The sequence below is a fragment of the Lissotriton vulgaris genome, chromosome 5, assembly GCF_964263255.1.
Source record: "Lissotriton vulgaris chromosome 5, aLisVul1.2, whole genome shotgun sequence".
NCBI classification, from domain to species: domain Eukaryota; kingdom Metazoa; phylum Chordata; class Amphibia; order Caudata; family Salamandridae; genus Lissotriton; species Lissotriton vulgaris.
In genome coordinates, this window is record NC_141693.1 from 2,014,678,199 (window position 1) to 2,014,695,646 (window position 17,448).

At 45.8% G+C, this 17,448-nt stretch overlaps 1 protein-coding gene across 1 annotated transcript in view; it reads left to right on the plus strand.

The window, feature by feature from the left end:
* Positions 1 to 16,849, plus strand: part of LOC147718023 (torsin-1A-like) — a 33,969-nt gene extending 17,120 nt beyond the window's left edge. The window contains exons 4-5 of the mRNA XM_086924841.1: positions 9,930 to 10,057; positions 14,729 to 16,849. Coding sequence (XP_086780967.1) covers positions 9,930 to 10,057; positions 14,729 to 14,979 — 379 coding nt within the window. The 3' untranslated portion in view covers positions 14,980 to 16,849. The remainder of the gene's footprint in view (positions 1 to 9,929; positions 10,058 to 14,728) is intronic.
* Positions 16,850 to 17,448: the final 599 nt, after the last annotated feature.

Genomic DNA, 17,448 nt, shown 5'->3' on the forward strand with positions numbered 1-17,448 from the left:
AATCGTGCAATACTTTGGGAGGGAACCATCATGCTACTCAAACCTTGTCTATTTTTGTGTCTACACTTTTATCAGCGTTGCTGGTTGGACCACAATGAATCAATTGTTGCAGCTGTTTTTGTTTCTTATTTTTACTCGTATTGTAACATTAGCTTTGACCTTATTGTATAATGGCCACCATAGTTTACGGAGCCTTGACAGAGGAAGGACAGCCTCTCTTCACTTTGTCTGCTCCACCTGTGTTGTGATATGTGCAGTGCTTCTCAGGCTGCAGTCCTCTGAGTGAGGCACTTGAGTGAGATGCTAGTGAAGTGTGGGGTTCGTTATTTATTTTCTGAAAGTGTATATTTGTGCACTAGTTTTATTTTTCTTTCATTCATGTATATGTTACAGATGCCATTGTGGGGCAGGTGCTTGGCTGTTTTCCAATCTGAACTACCTTTAACTTTTACCAGACATACTTGAATGATTCTGTCAAGTCTGCCAAAAGCTGTAGGTCTTGGGGTGGGGGTAGGGGTTGGGGGGGGGGGGGGGGGGGCGCGGGATTGTGTGTGTTTTTCTTTGGTTGTTTGAGGTCCATAGATAATATGAAATTTCTGGTGGTTTATTCTCAAATATAACCCCTCTCCGGCTTGAAATCATTTGCATTGCACATAATTAAAACTGCGGCATCCTCGTAATGTAGAACTAGATGACTTCCAGCCATTACTCATCTCTGTCAATCGGGTTGAACGCCCCAGAGGTCCCTAAAGGTCCTATAGAGTGCTTCTCCCCTTGCTTGGATATTTTCCCAGATAGAAAAAGATTTGGGGTTTGCTCAGCTGTCCCAACCCCTTGCCGAAAGCCGTGTTTCTCTTAGAAATGTTTCTCCACAGCCCAATCTTTTAAAGTTTTCCATTGATCTTTACAGAGGAATCCAGGAGGGAAATTGGTCGATAGCAGGTTGGACCATTTCTATCCTCCTTTTTTTATATATTAGGAAGATAATCGATTTCTTCCAGGAATTGGGGATATCACCTCTTATCACTGCATGATAAACCTTGGTCAGCAGGGGTGCCCAAAAAGTAGGTTTCTGTCTGAAAATATCAACGGGCACTCCATCTAGCCCTGGCGCCTTTTCTGCACATTATTTTGTTATGGCCTCTAGTTACTACGCTAACTTCAATAGAATTACTTGGTGCTAGAATTTCGACAGAAGAGGGGGGGGGGGTGCTCACCTGGAACGTGGGGTGGAGAGTCGTGGCCAAATAATTTAGAAAAGTGATCAACCCACTCTTGTTCGGGGTATGACATTAAATTCTTGGCTGATTGTCATCACTGCGCAAAAGCCCTGGAGTCCCGAAGTTCAGAAACAGCTTGCAAATCCTCCCATGCCGACCTCCTGTTTCCTCTTATCTAGAGTGGATTTATATACGGCCATAGCATAGCTAACCTCAACATTACTGTGTGATGCATTGGAAACTTTTTTTTTTTTAGCTGTTTTAAAGCAACCGCGCAAGCATGAAACCATTTAAATGGGGAGGGGGTTGCCATTTGCTTTTTCCTGGCAACCAGCATGCTTGAAGTGTGTTTACAGAGAACTTTAAAACTCAAGAACTTCCCCAACCAATGCCTCCTCAGATAGACAGAACATCACTTCTTCTAAGTTTAGTGTGATTAAGCTCTCAAAGAATTTTGCATGATCCACAATTGCCCATCTGTGTTGAATACCATGAAGACCAGGGGCAAGACTGCACGTTTGAGATTTGAACAAAGGACATTTTAAGCTAGCAACGATAGGATAATGGCCACTGATTATGGAGGAAAAAATATAAGGATCCTGAAAGTATGGGGAAAGGGGAAAACACAAAATCTGCTGTAGATCGCTACCTTGTATAAGTAGGCAGAATAAAATCACCTTCCTTAAAAAAAAAAAGAATCTGAACTGAAAATTAGACGGTTTGGTTATCACCTGGTTCAGTGCAGATCCATTTGGCGTTTGAATAAAATATTACATTTTCCACTTGCCAATCCATAACCCCACAACCTGATCACCTCTGACAGGGCAAGTAGAAATATTAAAATCACCTGTCCAGAGACTTGCCCCCCCCCCCCCCCCCCCCCTTTCTGGGTATCTCTCTGTAGTAATCTCCCATTGCCATCTGTTTCTTATGTTGACTTGTCCCTAGCTGCTCAGCCTGTGTGAGTGTTCTGAGTGGAATGTTGGTGCGTGGGTTGAGTGGGGAATGCTTGGATGACTGGAGCAGAGTGACAGTTGGATGGATGTGGCTGAGCAGCTCGCAGGCTGCTCCTGGTGGGACTGTTGATGGATACAGCGGAGCAGCTAGAGAAAGGGTAACATAGGAGAAATACCATGACATGAGAATACTACAGTCTCGCAATAATTAGATAAAAAAATTAGTCCAGTTCACTTATCAGATCGACAGGATTATTTGTAGAAATAAACAAAAGAAATGACAAGTTAATTAATAAAACATCCAAGAAATGGCATTTTCGCAAAACTTGGCAACAGGGGGTACACAGCACCTTTAAAACTTTCAAATTGCTTATTCTAAATAAAAAGAATGAATACACCTAACCCCCTCCCCCTTCTGCCTGCCTGACGTTGATGGCGTGGCGGCCACGCAGAAGGATCGAAACCCATCCACATAAAAATCCTCAAGGGCCCGAGTCTCTTGGCAGCATATCGTGTCATGCTTACTAATAAGTTCAGCCAGTCCTCATTATCCAGTTTCTTTTGATTCCTGCTATGTTCCAAGAATAGAACGAAGACTGTCTGGCCCGGCAGCGTCAACTATGATGGTGGGTTTGGTCAAAGTCTCTCCCCAGCGAATCTTTAGGGGATCAGAAGAAGAGTTGACTGCAAGCACAGCCAGTCTTTCCACATCCGACATGCACGAAAGAGGAGCGAAACGGTTTTTGTGAACAAAGGGACTGGCGGGCTGAGCTACTGGGTTGAGGCCTGGTCCGCCATGTTGCAAGCCCTCTGTAGTATCGTCAAGGACCGATTAAAAGAAGCCCAGTGGGAGCCTCGAATCTTACACATTCTGTTTACACAGGAATCAATCTATGTAGTAGTTTGCTTATGAAGCGGGGAATTCTAATATTTACCACCACCCATCGCCGCTTGAAGATTTAGGAGAATATCCTAGCCAGCCGACCTTCCTAACCATAAGGATTTCATCCACCAGGTCAAACTGCCGGCCTGAGCTTGATTTACACTAATGGACAACGTCATTCTTTAGCCATACCACTCTTGGTGCACGCCTGCGTTGATAGGAGGGTCGCCTTCAGGTATGATGACGTACAATGTGCACTCGGGTGGAAGTTGCAGGTGGTCCCCACACTCCTGTCCCGGTCGCTCTTTAAACGAGCTTGCTCGTGAGAGTGAATGTTATTAACCACTGGGGAGCATTTGTGGGCTGTGGATTAATTACTAGGTAAGGGATGGGTTCGTCAGTGAGGGGGATTGGCGGGTTCTAAAGATGTCTGGCTATTTCCATACATGTACTGATACAGCCTCAGGATGAAAATTAGTTGCACAAGTGTGATCAGAGAAGTGACTGAAATCAGTAGGTGCTTGCACTCTGTCTCACAGGTATTCAATCTGCATGGTAATGTCTCATTTTAGGTCCTTCAGAAGAGATGCCATGTTGGTAAACAGATGTTTGCACACGTCCTGTAATATTGCCCCAATGTCTGCCCTGGTTAAGGTGGCTTGGATGGGAGCAGAGACTCCAGGCTTTGTATGAAACTTTTTCACGCCTGTAGCAGCCTTTTGGACATTGTTGTCGCGTCTTTTCCGCTTAGCCTGTAGGGGTTTTTGTGCTGCTGAGCGAGGGCTGCTTAAGTTAACCATTCCTCACTCTTATGTGCTGCCTCCTAATTGACCAGTGCATTCCAGCATCACTTAATTTCTTTCGGCTGGAGCCTGGATCAACCACTGGTTACTTCCTCTCGATTGCTGTCCTTCTGTTTGTGCTCGATTAAGCTATTTTTCTTTCTTCTTACTCTGTCCAAGTTGCATCTTTTATCTAGATGTCTGTTTGCTGCTGCCTCTTTCTCGTGGTCTGTGTTGCTGCTGCTTCTTTGTTTTGCTGGTTTTGTCCCCTCCCCCTACCCCCCTTCCTGTTGTCTGTGTTTTTCCCTTAACTGGCTCATGAGAAAAGAGCTGTGATAATGCCACTGCTGGCTGTGCCCTAGCAAAGTTTCCCCAACTTTTAGTCTGCTTCACAGCACTATGGCCAATAAAAAAAGCCAATCGCGCTTGCAGCACCGAGAGGTATTTGCTTTGGCTTGCTTGTTTATTCACAGTGCTCTTTTCTCTTTCCTGATCTCCTCCAGACTTAGCCAGCAGACTTATTATCTCGGAGCACACTTGGCATAAGGAGGCAGCCAGGAAGGGCCTGTGAAATATGCGGCATTGACCGTGAAGGTGTCTACGCCTTAGCAATAAAATACTCTCCTTAGTCTCAGCTGTGTGGCAGCTGATAACGCAGGGTGGTGTCAGAGCAACACCTGTTGATGCCCTAGTAACATAACTGATGCTTCCAGAACTTTTTTTGTGTTCCCTGTTTGTAATATTTGTTTAACCACAGTGAATAAAAATAAAATATAACAGGCAACTGCACTGACCTTTCCTCTCTGAAGGATCACCATTCCTAGAAATGCACTCTACCGGCAGAGCAGCCCAGCGATCCTGGGTGTTAAAGTAGAAAACTCCACTGCCAGGAACTTTCAACCCATCTCTCTAGGGATGTTTGTCGTCTTGTATTCAGACCATGGTGAGAGTACTTTTTAGGTCGGAGCCTACCAGACACTCTGCGTGACGAATGCAAAAAGAAAAATTGATTGACAGAATGCAAAACAATGTCATACATTCACCCCAGTACAGAGATCTGGGCTTAAATCCATTGTTTTTTTGCACACAATGCCATTCCAGTTTGGACCCAGCCATATGCAAATCAGTCTTGATCATGCGCCCAATGGGAAAGGTCCAGCCTGAACTGCCAGGGAAGACATGGCTTGGCAGTTCCGTCTTGATTGTTCCCATGAGGCACAGGGTCAAGACTGATTTGCATATAACTGTGTCTGAACTGGGGTGGCGAAGTGAGCTAAAGAACGATGATGGATTCAACCCAGATCTGTGACTGGGGGAGAGTGCCTGGAAAGTTTCAGCGCTCCGTCCATCTCCTTATGTTTGGTTGGTAGCTGTAAAGCCAGGTCTTCAGCTTCTTGCGGAATTCAAGAAGAGAGGAGGCGGCTCTTATGTGGAGTTGGAGGTCGTTGTACGCTGTAGAGGGGAGGTAAGAGAATGCTCATTCTCCTGATCTGGTTAGGTGCATTTGTGGGATGTGTGCAAGTAGGTGTCCTGCGGAGTAGAAGTGTATGTGTAGTTGGTGGAAGGAAGTGAGTGTTCGGTATGTGTAGTTGGTGGAAGGAAGTGAGTGTTCAGTAAGAGAAGCGTGAGTTGTGTAGTGCCTTGAGTTTGTGAATTTGAATTGAGTGTTTTTGTAGCAGGAGCCAATTGAGTTCTTTAAGGGTTGGTTTTTTTGTGAGTTCTGTGTTGGCGGTTGAGGATGAGTCTGGCTGCCAAGTTCTGGGTGGTTTGAATTGTCGTAGTGAGTAGCTTGGTGATCCCGCCGTAGAGGGTATTTCATTGTCTATCTTGCTGAGTGCTTGACTGCCCGTTTTCCTGGTGTTGCATGGGAGCTATTTGAAGGGCTGCCTAAACGGCTTCTGGGTGAGGAAGCGGGATGCATTGACTGCATTTACTTCTGCAATCAAGTCCAGTTTGCTGTAGGGGAGTATTCGGAGATTCCTGGCGTCGGTTGTGGGTCGAGTTTGGCCGGCAACCATTTGGAGTCCCATGGTGAGGTGTTCTTTCCGAAGAACGCTACTTCTGTTGTGTCTGTGTTGAGCTTGAGACAGTTGAGTTTCATCCAGTCAACAACTTTGATCATGCTGGCGGGGAACCTGATTCTTGTGTTGGGGGTTTTGCCGAAAAGTAGAGTAGGAGCTGTGTGTTGTCGATGTAGGAGAGTATGTTGATGACGTTGCCCAGAGGGATCATGTATGTGTTGACGAGGATGGGGCTGAGCGATGAACCTTGAGGCACTCTGCAGTTGGGTTTGTGGTATTCTGAAGGTGCAGGCTGACGCTTGTGTTCTCTCCATTAAGAAGGATCGGATCCAGTGGAGAGCGGGTCTTTGGATATCCATCTTGTGCAGGCGCCTGATAAGAATGGGGTGAGAGACAGTATCATATGTTTCAGGGAGATTAAGCGCTGCCTTTCCTCCTCTGTCAAAGATATCCTGCTGATTTTGTCTGTGGTGGTGATGAGTGCCATTTCTGTACTGTGGTTGTACTGTGGTTGGGCCTGAATCTAAACTGCATGGCATTGAGGAGATGACGGTTGCTTAGGTGGTGAGGCATTGGCTGATTAGTTTCTCTAAAACCGTTGCTGGGTATGGTAGGAGGAAGATGGGGCTGTAGTTGGAAAGTGTGGCTGGATCAGCAGATCGTTTTTCTGGTAAAGGGATTGTGAACGCGAGGAGAGCAGGTGCTGTTGTGATTAACTCCAGAGACAAGTTACTCATAATACGAACCCTATGAAGTGGTTACTGTTGATATCGGTACATGTTCGAGCAGACTGGATTTAAAGATTATTGGATATAGAGAGAAGTGTTGGAAACTAAGCAACGCTGTGTCCTGAGGATGGTCTTATGGATCAGACTGACCAACTAAAGACCAAAACGTCGACTTTCATACACCCGTCTTGCATATATTTGTCAGATTCGGCGTGACATTTGTCATATATAGAATTGTCTGAAAAGGTGTTGAGTGATAAATACCTGTTTGTGACTTAGCTATGTTTGCAAGAGGGTGTCACACTACTAAACGAAATGTGTAATAATTTTAGTAGTGACAGTGTTGCTAGGCAGCAGATTTGATTTAAATTCATTCTATAAAAACATAGCTGAATCTGTCCTTGTGTTAATACATTTCATTGTTCATTTTTAGGACTTACTTGAAAAATTGAATGAGAATTTGAATAAACCCTTAAGGTACATATGCATAGTTGACCTTTCTCAAACAGGGGCATGACGATGGAATGTTCCTGGTGACCGGGAATGGGGTTGAGTTGAGAGGTGTTAAATGGGGTAGAATTATATTTCTAATAGCAATGAGGAGTGCTAGAAACTCTGCAGTACCCATCTCTTGCCAACGGTATGCTGGTCGACCTGGAGAGGGTATTGTCAATAAAGCCCTTTAATCTTAAGGAGAAGGTAACATTGACGTAAAACCATCTTGACTGTGTTTGTCTTGAATTTCATCAGACAAATTACCTAATTTCGCAGTGAGCATAGTCCTTGTGAAGTTTTTTAAGTCTCTCCTACGCAGCGTGCAAGCACTGCTTAGAGGGACCTCTTGGAATTGCTCAGCACCTTTGTTAAAACTCCTGCCTGTTTTGCACTGCTCTCTATGGGCCCTCGTGCGCGTTTGGCTTTTCCCTTGCGGGAGTGAGCAGCTGTACCATCTGTTTGCAATTATCGCGCTCTCTCCTGCAAGGTAAACGCCATACATGGATTGAGCCTCAGGGCTTGTCTAATAGGCCATAAACACTTGCACATGCGCATCAGTGACCACTTTTGCCGGAGAATGACGCTCTGCGTGTATCGCGTGCGCAGCCTGCACAAAGAGCTCCCCCTCCCGATCGAAGGATGCCCTCCCCTCCCTCAATGGCTCCTCTCCTCCGGAGGCTCCTCTTGCCCTGGGGGCCGTATTTCTGGGGCCCAGATGTGAGGGGTATTGTTGGCGGTGACTCAGTGCCTCACCCCCTCCTGCTCTTAGTACTTTTCCTCCCCTCTCCCTGGGGCTCCCCGCCGCTGGTGGCCGTCTCTGCTCCAGAAGCTGCTTGCCCTCCGTTCTTCCTGGTCTCTGAAGCCTCGCCACCACCAGGCAGGGCTTTAAACCCTGGACACGGCTGTGCCGGCGTTGACCAGTCCCTGTCTTCGCTGAATGTCTTTGTTTCCTTTCCCCGGGTGAGCTCTGCTGCCCTAGACAGCAGCTGACCGACACCGAGGAGAAGGTGGGGAGGACCCAGTAGGTAAAGCTTGTTTGTTTTCACTCTCGCATTTGTCGCGTGCTGCCCCGTCATACACACAGTCCCATTACAGGCCTACAGCACTGCAACACTATCTCCACACGTTCAAAGCTTTGGCCCAGGACCCCTGGGGGCTCCTCAAGCACTCTCATCTCATCTGGTATCCTCAAACAAAGCCCCGCCGTCGGCGTCCTCACAGCCGCTCCGGTACACTCCCCACTCACATTCCGTCTAGTATCCTCACTCATGCTTCCTCTACATCAGGGTTCTCCAAACCGGTCCTGGAGGGCCGGATCCATGCCAGATTTTTTGGATATCCCCAAATGTACTAATTTTAAAAATCCGGCATGGATCCGGCCCTCCAGGACCGGTTTGGAGACCCCTGCTCTACATTCTCAGACACACACCCCATATAGTATCTTCACAGACAGTTCCTGGCACCCTGGTAGCCACTTGGTACCCTCACCACTCCTATGCCCGCTAGCATCCTCACTCACAGTTCCTCTAGCTTCCTCATACAAGCACGTTGCATCTGTTATCCTGACAAAAGCCCCTCACACCGTCACAGCCACTCTGGTACCCTCACCACTCAAATTCCATCTAGTATCTGCCCTCATGGTTCCTATAGCACCCTCCCTTACAATCTGCTATCCTAGCCCTCAGCCCTGTGGTACCCTCACACACTCACAGCCCTCAAGCATATACATGAACTGTCCCCTTGGCCATATGACCCGCACAGCTCTTTTGACACCCTCACACATCCCTATCACATCTAGAATGATCTCGCACAGTTCTTGTGGCACCATCACCCACTCCCAGCCGCAAGGATCAAAGACTTTTGGTTTCCCCTAAAAAGGCAATTGTGTTTAGACCCGCGCAACAATGAATGCATTCGATTTCATTTCTTGTTTTAGTAATAAAACCTGCTGGCACTTCAAGGTTTCAAATCTGAATAGTATTTTGGCCTCACTACTTTTATGTGGAATTAAGCAATACGCGAGTAGCGCTACAGAACAACCCAATAATTCACCGTATAAACTATCTCTATCCAATAAACAGACAAGCTTCTCGATGTCGGAGAGAAATGAAACCGACATTTCTGAACCGTTTTATCACCTTTACGTGTACAGACAGTATTGTGGCCAGGATACTTGCACATAATAAATCATTCAGGATATATTCGTGGCAGTCACCATTCAGGAATTAGTACGAAGAACAAACAACGTAAGGGATTCGATGGAACACTTGAGTTATTTATAAGTGTCACCATTCTCCTGGGTAGCATGCTATTCCCTCATGTTTCGCATACTGTGCCCTTACAAAGCGGAGGCGGCCATATGCAGATCAGCTATGGCGCTGTCCCCAAAGGCAGTAGCCAATCCGAACTGCTAGGCCCCGTTTCTGCAGGACTATAAACAACCCCTGCCAGCCATGCACAGGAATATAAACACCTGCCAGTGGTCCAGCGGAATAAAAACCAGCATTGGCATAGGCAATAGATCTCGCCTTTGGGATCTTATAAGTATTTACTTATGCTGCACAATATTCTTGGTGCAACAACATCAACTGTTGCATGGCTAAACACTCATAAGATCCCAAAGGCAAGACCTATTGGCTATGCCAATGCTTGTTTTCCCTGCTTCTGGGTATTGATTTGTTTCCTTGACTGCAGCACAGATTCTTTTGACCTCATAAGTCTTGCTTTGATCAGAGATATATGCCAGTTTTCTTTCCCTGGTGAAAGTCACATTGTTCGAATGGACCTTCACTGAAACCTTAGTTTTTGTGGTTGACAACTGTACTGTTTTGTCTCCTCTTTCAGCAATGCTGGTGGGGACCTGATAACGAAGGTGGCTTTGGATTTTTGGAAAAAAGGAAAGCGGAGGGAAGAGCTGCAGCTGAAGGACGTAGAGAGCATCCTGTCAGTTGGAGTCTTCAACAATAAAAACAGTGAGTCTGTAGCGGCATCCAGGGGCGTCCTTGGGAGGCAAGTGGGTGGTGCTTCAGCAGTAGTCTGTAGTGCACTCTTGACTAGAAGGCTCACCAGCTTCTCATAGGGAGGCATAACTATTGTTTGAAAAGTCGTGGTTTAACTAACCTTCATTTAAGACATTCTGTAAGCCCCTCATTCTCTTTCTGGCCTTTAAGACAATTATTTGAAATTCTTCATTGAAAGTTAATATGCAATCTGAGTAAGTTAATGAGGGTTGCAAGCTATCCTCCACTACATAAATGGCTGTATGCATTACGTTACCAAGGCATATGGGGCCTAAAGAGCGTTGTTAAAACTGTAAACAAGCATTGGCAATGCATTAGTTTCACCTATTTGATGAATAAAAAGCTGTATTTATCAATCATCGTTCGGGAGAAGGAAAGAGCTCCCTGGCCAATAAAACCAGGATGGAGAGGATGTGGGGCAGCAGCCAAAGCTGCCGACTCAGTATTTGAGGGTCCCGGTTCGAGTCTCGGTGGCACAACATCCTGTGATTCTATGTAATCACTTAATCTCTCAGGTGATAAATTGTTATACAAATATGCTGCAAGAATAAAAAGCAAAAATAAGCAAAACTTTATAGAAAAATAGTTCTACCAAAGCGGTTACGTTTTTCGGCTGCAGGAAACTTATAAGAGAAGCAGACGAGGAACCAGCATTGGTAAAAGCAGGAAAATATGCTACAGCCGATAGAAATTGAGGAAAAGTTAGTAGCACGCACAGGAACCAATGAGAAGCCTGGTAAAAGAGGAGGCTGGATGTAAGTCTCTTTTACTTTTATATTAAAACAATAGATTTCTCAAGCACAGCGAAACCTAAAAATGTGTTTTAGAAGTTCAACTGTAGTTACTTCTGCATCCATGTTAAGCAGGCCAAAAAAGTCACTGGTCAACCACTTCGCAGCCATCCGTGAAGACGGGCCGGGCCACACACTGCAAAGTGTGAATTCATTTATTGCGACCCCCCCCAACCTGCACAGTAAAGCAGTCTGCTCAATTTGCCTCAGCCACTCCCCCACCACAATGACTCATGCAGATTATAAATCACAATCTTAAAAACAGAAAAAGCAGACTCCGACCACCTCCCTTTTTAAGAACACAAGAATAAAAACCAACAGTACAAAATGCACAATAAAAAAATTTAAAAAACCATGAGCCAAGATGGACAAACAACAACTCAGGAAAAAACACTCCAGCACCACCAAGGGACCGCATACCCCAGGGCCTTTTAAATGGTTTTATCTATTAAAGGGGAGGAGACCATGCCCCCCCCCCCCCGCCTCTCCACCCTCCCCCCGAGCCTCTTTAGGCCTTGGGGACACACCCCCCAGGATTGTAAATCAAAGTGAAAAGGGGCGGGCTGTGCTGCCTCCCACCTGGGCCTGGTTCGCCACGGGGGCACCACCACACTGCCCCTCTTCCCCTGGTCGATAGCAGCTCCGGGTACCCCACCCCCCAGGGCCTGACGTGATTTAAATTTTTTTTAATTTTTAGTTGAGTATTGGCCTCAAGGACCCCATCTCTTGGGCTTGATATTTAGGGGAGGTGAAACCCACCTTGCTGATTTCAGCCTTTGGTACCCGTTCTCTACCAGGGCACTCAAACTTAAAGGTGGGTGCCCACCCAGAGCACCCACCATACTCTTGTTTGGGGGTTGCTGCAGAGGGAGCCCCAAGGTCCCTGCCGGCTTCCACATACAGTGGGAGCCAGCATCGCTCCCACCCGCAGAGAGCAGCCCCAATGCTCCTCCTTATTTTTAGAGTTTTATATAGCGTGAACTAGACCAGAGACCTCTGGTATCGGAGCGCTTTACGTGAGCACTAGTTTTGTTACATGAGGACCATGCATTTTTGATCTGTGTTTCTACCCGATTCTGTATAGTCAGGGAAACATCAAAAGTCAACACCCAGTGGGCAGGAGCGTTTTCAAAGCTCCCTCCCATTGGAGGCGGGTAAGGCGGTTCCTGCCGCCAGTGAGACATTTAAAAATGCACCTGCAAAGCGAGAGCAAACACATTTTCAGCCTGTTAGATGGGGTTCCTAGGGTCATTAAAGTTTCCCCTCCCCCACTCTGCCCCCCATATCCCATATAATCTAATTTTGGCCCCGTGAGCGGGCCTCCCGGGGCATAAACATAATAAATGCATCCCTGCTGACATTTATTTTTCCCCGAAAATGCCTCTGTGTGTCCCACCCTCATGGATCCTAGGTGGTCAAAATGTCCCTACCTTGCCCCATATACTATTTATTTATTTTTAGTTTCAGGACAGGGCGCTAAGTCTCAGAGTCCTTTTAATGGCTGCCAGCAACATTTTTCTCATGTTTCTGGTTTCCTATCAAAGCGTTGGCTATGCAGCAGCGATATGACCTAAGGGAAATTAAACTCCCTGGGCCAATCGAACCCCTCCATTTCTAAATTGGCACACCGCGAGTCTCTCAAGCTCTTGCGAACCCAACCGTTCAGATAAGCAATTATTTTTTACCCTTAATTTCTCAAAACATATTGAACATCACGTATAGATCCCAGGAGCAGGGCAGAACTCAATACCAGTTCCCCTCCCCCACCCACCGCATCCATTGCCTATTACAAAGTAGACACATTATGGCTAAGTAATCTTGTAGGGGGAGGTGCAAGCAACCATTACATTTGTCAATATTTTCTGTCTTCATGTCACAAGCTTTATTTTTTTAAACATATGAAGCTTCCATTGTTGGATACTGTTTTATAGTACAGGTGTTAGCTATAACGAAACAACTTGTTACTTTTTTTTTGTACGTTAGCGCTCAGATTACAATACAATTAGTAAGCTTTCAGGGTTGCCAATCTGAAACCTGTGGCTACGCGTGATAGCAGCCGGTGAATTATCCCACAGAGCTCAATTATTTTACAAGGTATTGTAGTGTTCGTTCTATCCTTGTTTTGCAAGTGTGCTCTCTTCCTGTTTTCATCATCACCATTAGGTTTCGGCATCTTGTCGCTCTTATCTTACTACTTTTGTGGAAAGTGCATCTAATTATGCAATTTCTAATCAACCCCCCTATGCTCCCCACCGCACCTCTGCTGCTCCCTCAGGGAACGTCTTTGTTCTTCAAAAGTACTACTTTTCAACCATTCCTAAAAATACTTGGAGTTTATAACGTTTTTCAAAAATATTCCAAGACTGGAATATATGGTGTCAAGTTGTTCTTTCTCCAAATACTCTAGGGCTGGTGGTAGAATAGGGATTTTGAACTTCCAGTGTCCACCATGCCCACTGCTGCCCTGAGGGCGTAGTTCATATAAACACGCACGGGTTCTAATTATGCAGCCGTCTGTTCATCCATGCAGTGCTAAGCTCCAGATGCACCTGGCAAGAGATTGACTGCACCCTCCAGGCCTCCACTGCTGCAATGCAGGAGGGCAATGGCTTCAAGTGGGTGGTAACCGCTTCACCTGACCTCACCAGTGACCTTTAGCTTCATTAATATGTTCCCCCCCCCCCGTACCCCCCCCCCCCCCCCCCCCAATTACCCGTTTGCTTTTCTCTTCTTCTCTGTGCCTCACTATCTGTCAGTCTTCCTCTGGTTTTCGCTTCCCTTCTAATTTCTACCTACTCTCCCCTTTACTCTTTCTCGTTTCCTCTCTGCCTCTTCCTCGCGCCCTTCCAGTCTCTCCATTTCTCCCCTATCATCCTCCCACTCTTATTCTTTCTCTCCTCCCCTTTTCTACTCTCTCGCTCTTGCCACTGACTTGTTTCCCTTTTCCCTTTTCCCTCTTGTACTCTTTCCTCCACCCCTCCCCCCCACTCCCCCATCCCTTCATTCTTAGACTATAAAGTAGCCAGTTCTGGCTGCCCCATGACACTTTTTAGGTCTCTTTTTAATCCTCTAGTTACCCAACCCCACCCGGTTGCCAAAGCCAATAGCTTGCCCATGGTCGAGACCTATTGGCATTTCCATTGCATGTTTTTGTTTTCTAGCCTATTTGGGTAAAATCAGGCATCTATATTTATGTGCGTACTCTACTTATCTTCTGCTGCCTCTCCTTTTCTTTACCTTCAGTCTTAAATGCTTCCAAACTCGACACGTTTGTACAGTGCTTTTTTATTTTTGCGTTTTGGATAGGTCCCTGAGAAGGTTGGGATTTAGTTGCCTATTCAACGAAAGCTTAGAGGTGGCCTGATATCCCCTTCCAGTAACTTTATACTAAAACAAAGTATATTCTGAAGTTGAGTTTGAACTGGAAGAATACATTGAAGTATATTAGTGTCCTGCTGAGCTCAGCAAAGGTCCTCAAAGAAACCCAGGTCACAAACTTCTCAAGGGCCTGTATCTGAAATGGCCGTTCCCCTGATTATAAAATTGCCAGATTGAATGTAGTTTGTAGGATTTTCCCAATTAACCCTTTACCTAGTTTGGTTTGGGTCGGGAGGTGGGCATTTTTTAACTTAATTTTGATGGACTTTATTCGTTCATTAGTTACACCATTTTAAAAATGAGGTGGTATTTTTTTGGGTGGTTTTAAGTTCTGCAGCTGCAATATGACTCTTGTTGAAGCACCTTATTTGATTTATTAAATGGGCGCGCATGGCTTTGGTCAACATTGGCCACGAGGATCATTGATGTCAACTCCTGCTCTTCATCTCCTTAGGTGGCCTGTGGCACAGCAGCTTGATCGACAAAAACCTGATTGACTTCTTTGTGCCTTTCCTGCCTCTGGAGTACAAACACGTTAAGAAGTGTGTGGCTGTGGAGATCCAGTCTCGTGGGTTTGAGCTGGAGGAAGACCTTATCACCAGAGTGGCAGATGAGATGACGTACTTCCCTAAAGAGGAAAAGATCTACTCGGACAAAGGTTGCAAGACTGTCTCAGCCAAGTTGGATCTGTCCATGGAGCTCTAAGCGGCTTGCTCCGCGGCACCGTCTGTTGCTGCACTGCCTGCAGGGACAGGTCAACAACTGAAGCACTTTTCTTCCAGTTTTAAGTCCTCCTACAGGTTCTAAGAATCCAAATTTTTATTTTTTTTATGGTTGAATGGGCTACATGCAGATTGTGTGAAGGCTTGTTTGTGTACAGACGTGTGACTCACCAAGTGAGGAACCTGTGTGGTACAAGCACTTTTTAATACCATTGGACTTCTGCCTCATAGGGCGAGGATATGTGTTGTCCATGTTCTTGACATCTCTCCTGGTGGGCGAGGGGTCCTTGTAGAGGGTTCCTGTCGGAAGGGGCCATCGGAAGGAAGTCTTGGGTGGATTGGAGTACTTTCTCTCTTCCTTCACGCAAGAACACTTGCACTCACGGAATGAGATTCATTGATAGTTGCTTCGGGCACCTGACCCTGATTAGTTTATAGGGTGAGTTTTACAGGTTGAATTTTTTGTGGATGCTTACAGGTGTCTAAGCTGCTATCCCACTAAATGATGTCATTTATTTTTAATTCTGTATTTTAAATATCATTTTTTTAATTGGATGAAGAACTGTGAACCCTATCCTATAAGGCGTGAGGTGTTCTTTCATTGACTGCTACCGGGCAGAGATGGACTTCTCCTGTCACATTTGGGCCTAAACTCGGTTGCTGCATGCACGAGTACCTATGGGTTAGTCCACGTGTGGCATCCCAAACCGTGGATGTGGAATCCCCAGATTGGGCCAGACTCCAGTGTGGTGCACTGACATCAGCGACAGTGTCACGGCCACAGCTGTATGAAATTAGTTTGTGTTGTACAATGTTGCCAAATCGTGTCCTTCAATTGCTTTAAGGGAAGGGGCTTAAACCTTCATCAGGTGTGATTTTGGAAGAGTCTGCTCCTGTCCAATGTGAATGGAGTCTGATAAATGAAACATTCACCCCCCCCCAATGCTGATTGCATCCTCAATGTCTTCCTGGTACTGGGTTGTCTGATGCTGCTTTCTCAAGGCTTATGGGATAGCAGCGTTTGTCTTGTATCCAACTGACCCCAGACAGTGGTCTTCTGACTCATTTTTCACATGTCCTAGCACAGTTGCCAATTGGCACTCGGAATGGTGGCTCCTTTACTTTTAATTTGGTGATTTGACACTTACAGTAAGATGTTGGACACATGGCACTTATTCACTGAACTTGAACATTTTGCATTAGATCCCAGTTTCTCACTGAAACTTCCTTGTAGCCTAAGAAGCGCAAGCCTGTGATGAGCGCTTGGGTAACACTTACTTTTCTGTTCTCTGTGTGTTCTACATGCACAGGAACATTTCACGTCCACTCTGATGGACCCCGGAGAGGGGGGTTCCAGGATTTCTGTTAAATACAATTTTAGACACTTTTATGAATGTTCACAGGTAGCCAAAGAATGAAAATACTTATTGAATGTACAGTTTTTGTTTCCTTCAAATCAATCACTACAGACCAGCTCGGGCCATCTGGTCAAATCGTGAAATTCTGCTGAATCTGTTCTGTAAGACAGTCATCCCACAGAGTCCAGAGAATTATTTGCACACCCTCCAGTGACTTATGGTCGTGAAACGTGCCCCCTGGTCAGTTGACAGCCTGGTCTGTGGGCAGGTGTCGGTCCATTACCAGTAGTCTGGTTTGTGTACTGCTGCAAGTATTAAAATGGGGCTCTCTGAAGGCGCGGCCTTGTGTCCTTTGGACTGAAGCGTCTTTAGTTTACATTTTAAAGTTGTAGATTAAACGGGTGCCTTGTATGAGGTTTGCAGGAGGAGTAAATGATTTTGTACCTATGATGCATTGGATGTGAATTCTCGTCGACAATAAACAGATTCTGCTGATCACAGGTGCACTGTTGTGATTGGGGTTGCAATAGAATGGATCCTAGTGACTGACCTTTACAAAGAAGAAAGGTTTACTTGTTTCAATGTTTTATTTACATTAGACATTGTCTTGCCTCTGCTGGGACTGATTACATACCAGTAACAAAAAGGGGGAAAATGACATCAAATGGAATAACACACGATGATCGCATTCAGATATCCTCCTCACGGCCTAGAGAGGTTAAGAGTGGATTCAGGAAGGACCGAGTGACACCGTAATGTTTACTTGTGTTTTGGAGAAGCTTTAGGATAATGACAGCTGGAGCAAGGGGCAGATTCCTCTCTGTAGATTTACCATTGCGTTAAAGCCCTGTTGTCTCATTTTGTTATCCCTTCCTGGGTAGGGTTATTGAGTTTCCTAGGTCTTGGCACTAGTGTGGAGATGCACACTGGGCTAGGCTGCATAAATGAGTGCAGAACTATGCAGCTGTGACCGGTATGTGGATGTTGCTGTGCAGTGACTGGACCTTACACTAAGAAATAATACTCTACGCCAGACAGAATTCATCTGATGCAGCCCAGAGCACACATGCAACACTGCTGATATTCCACATCGG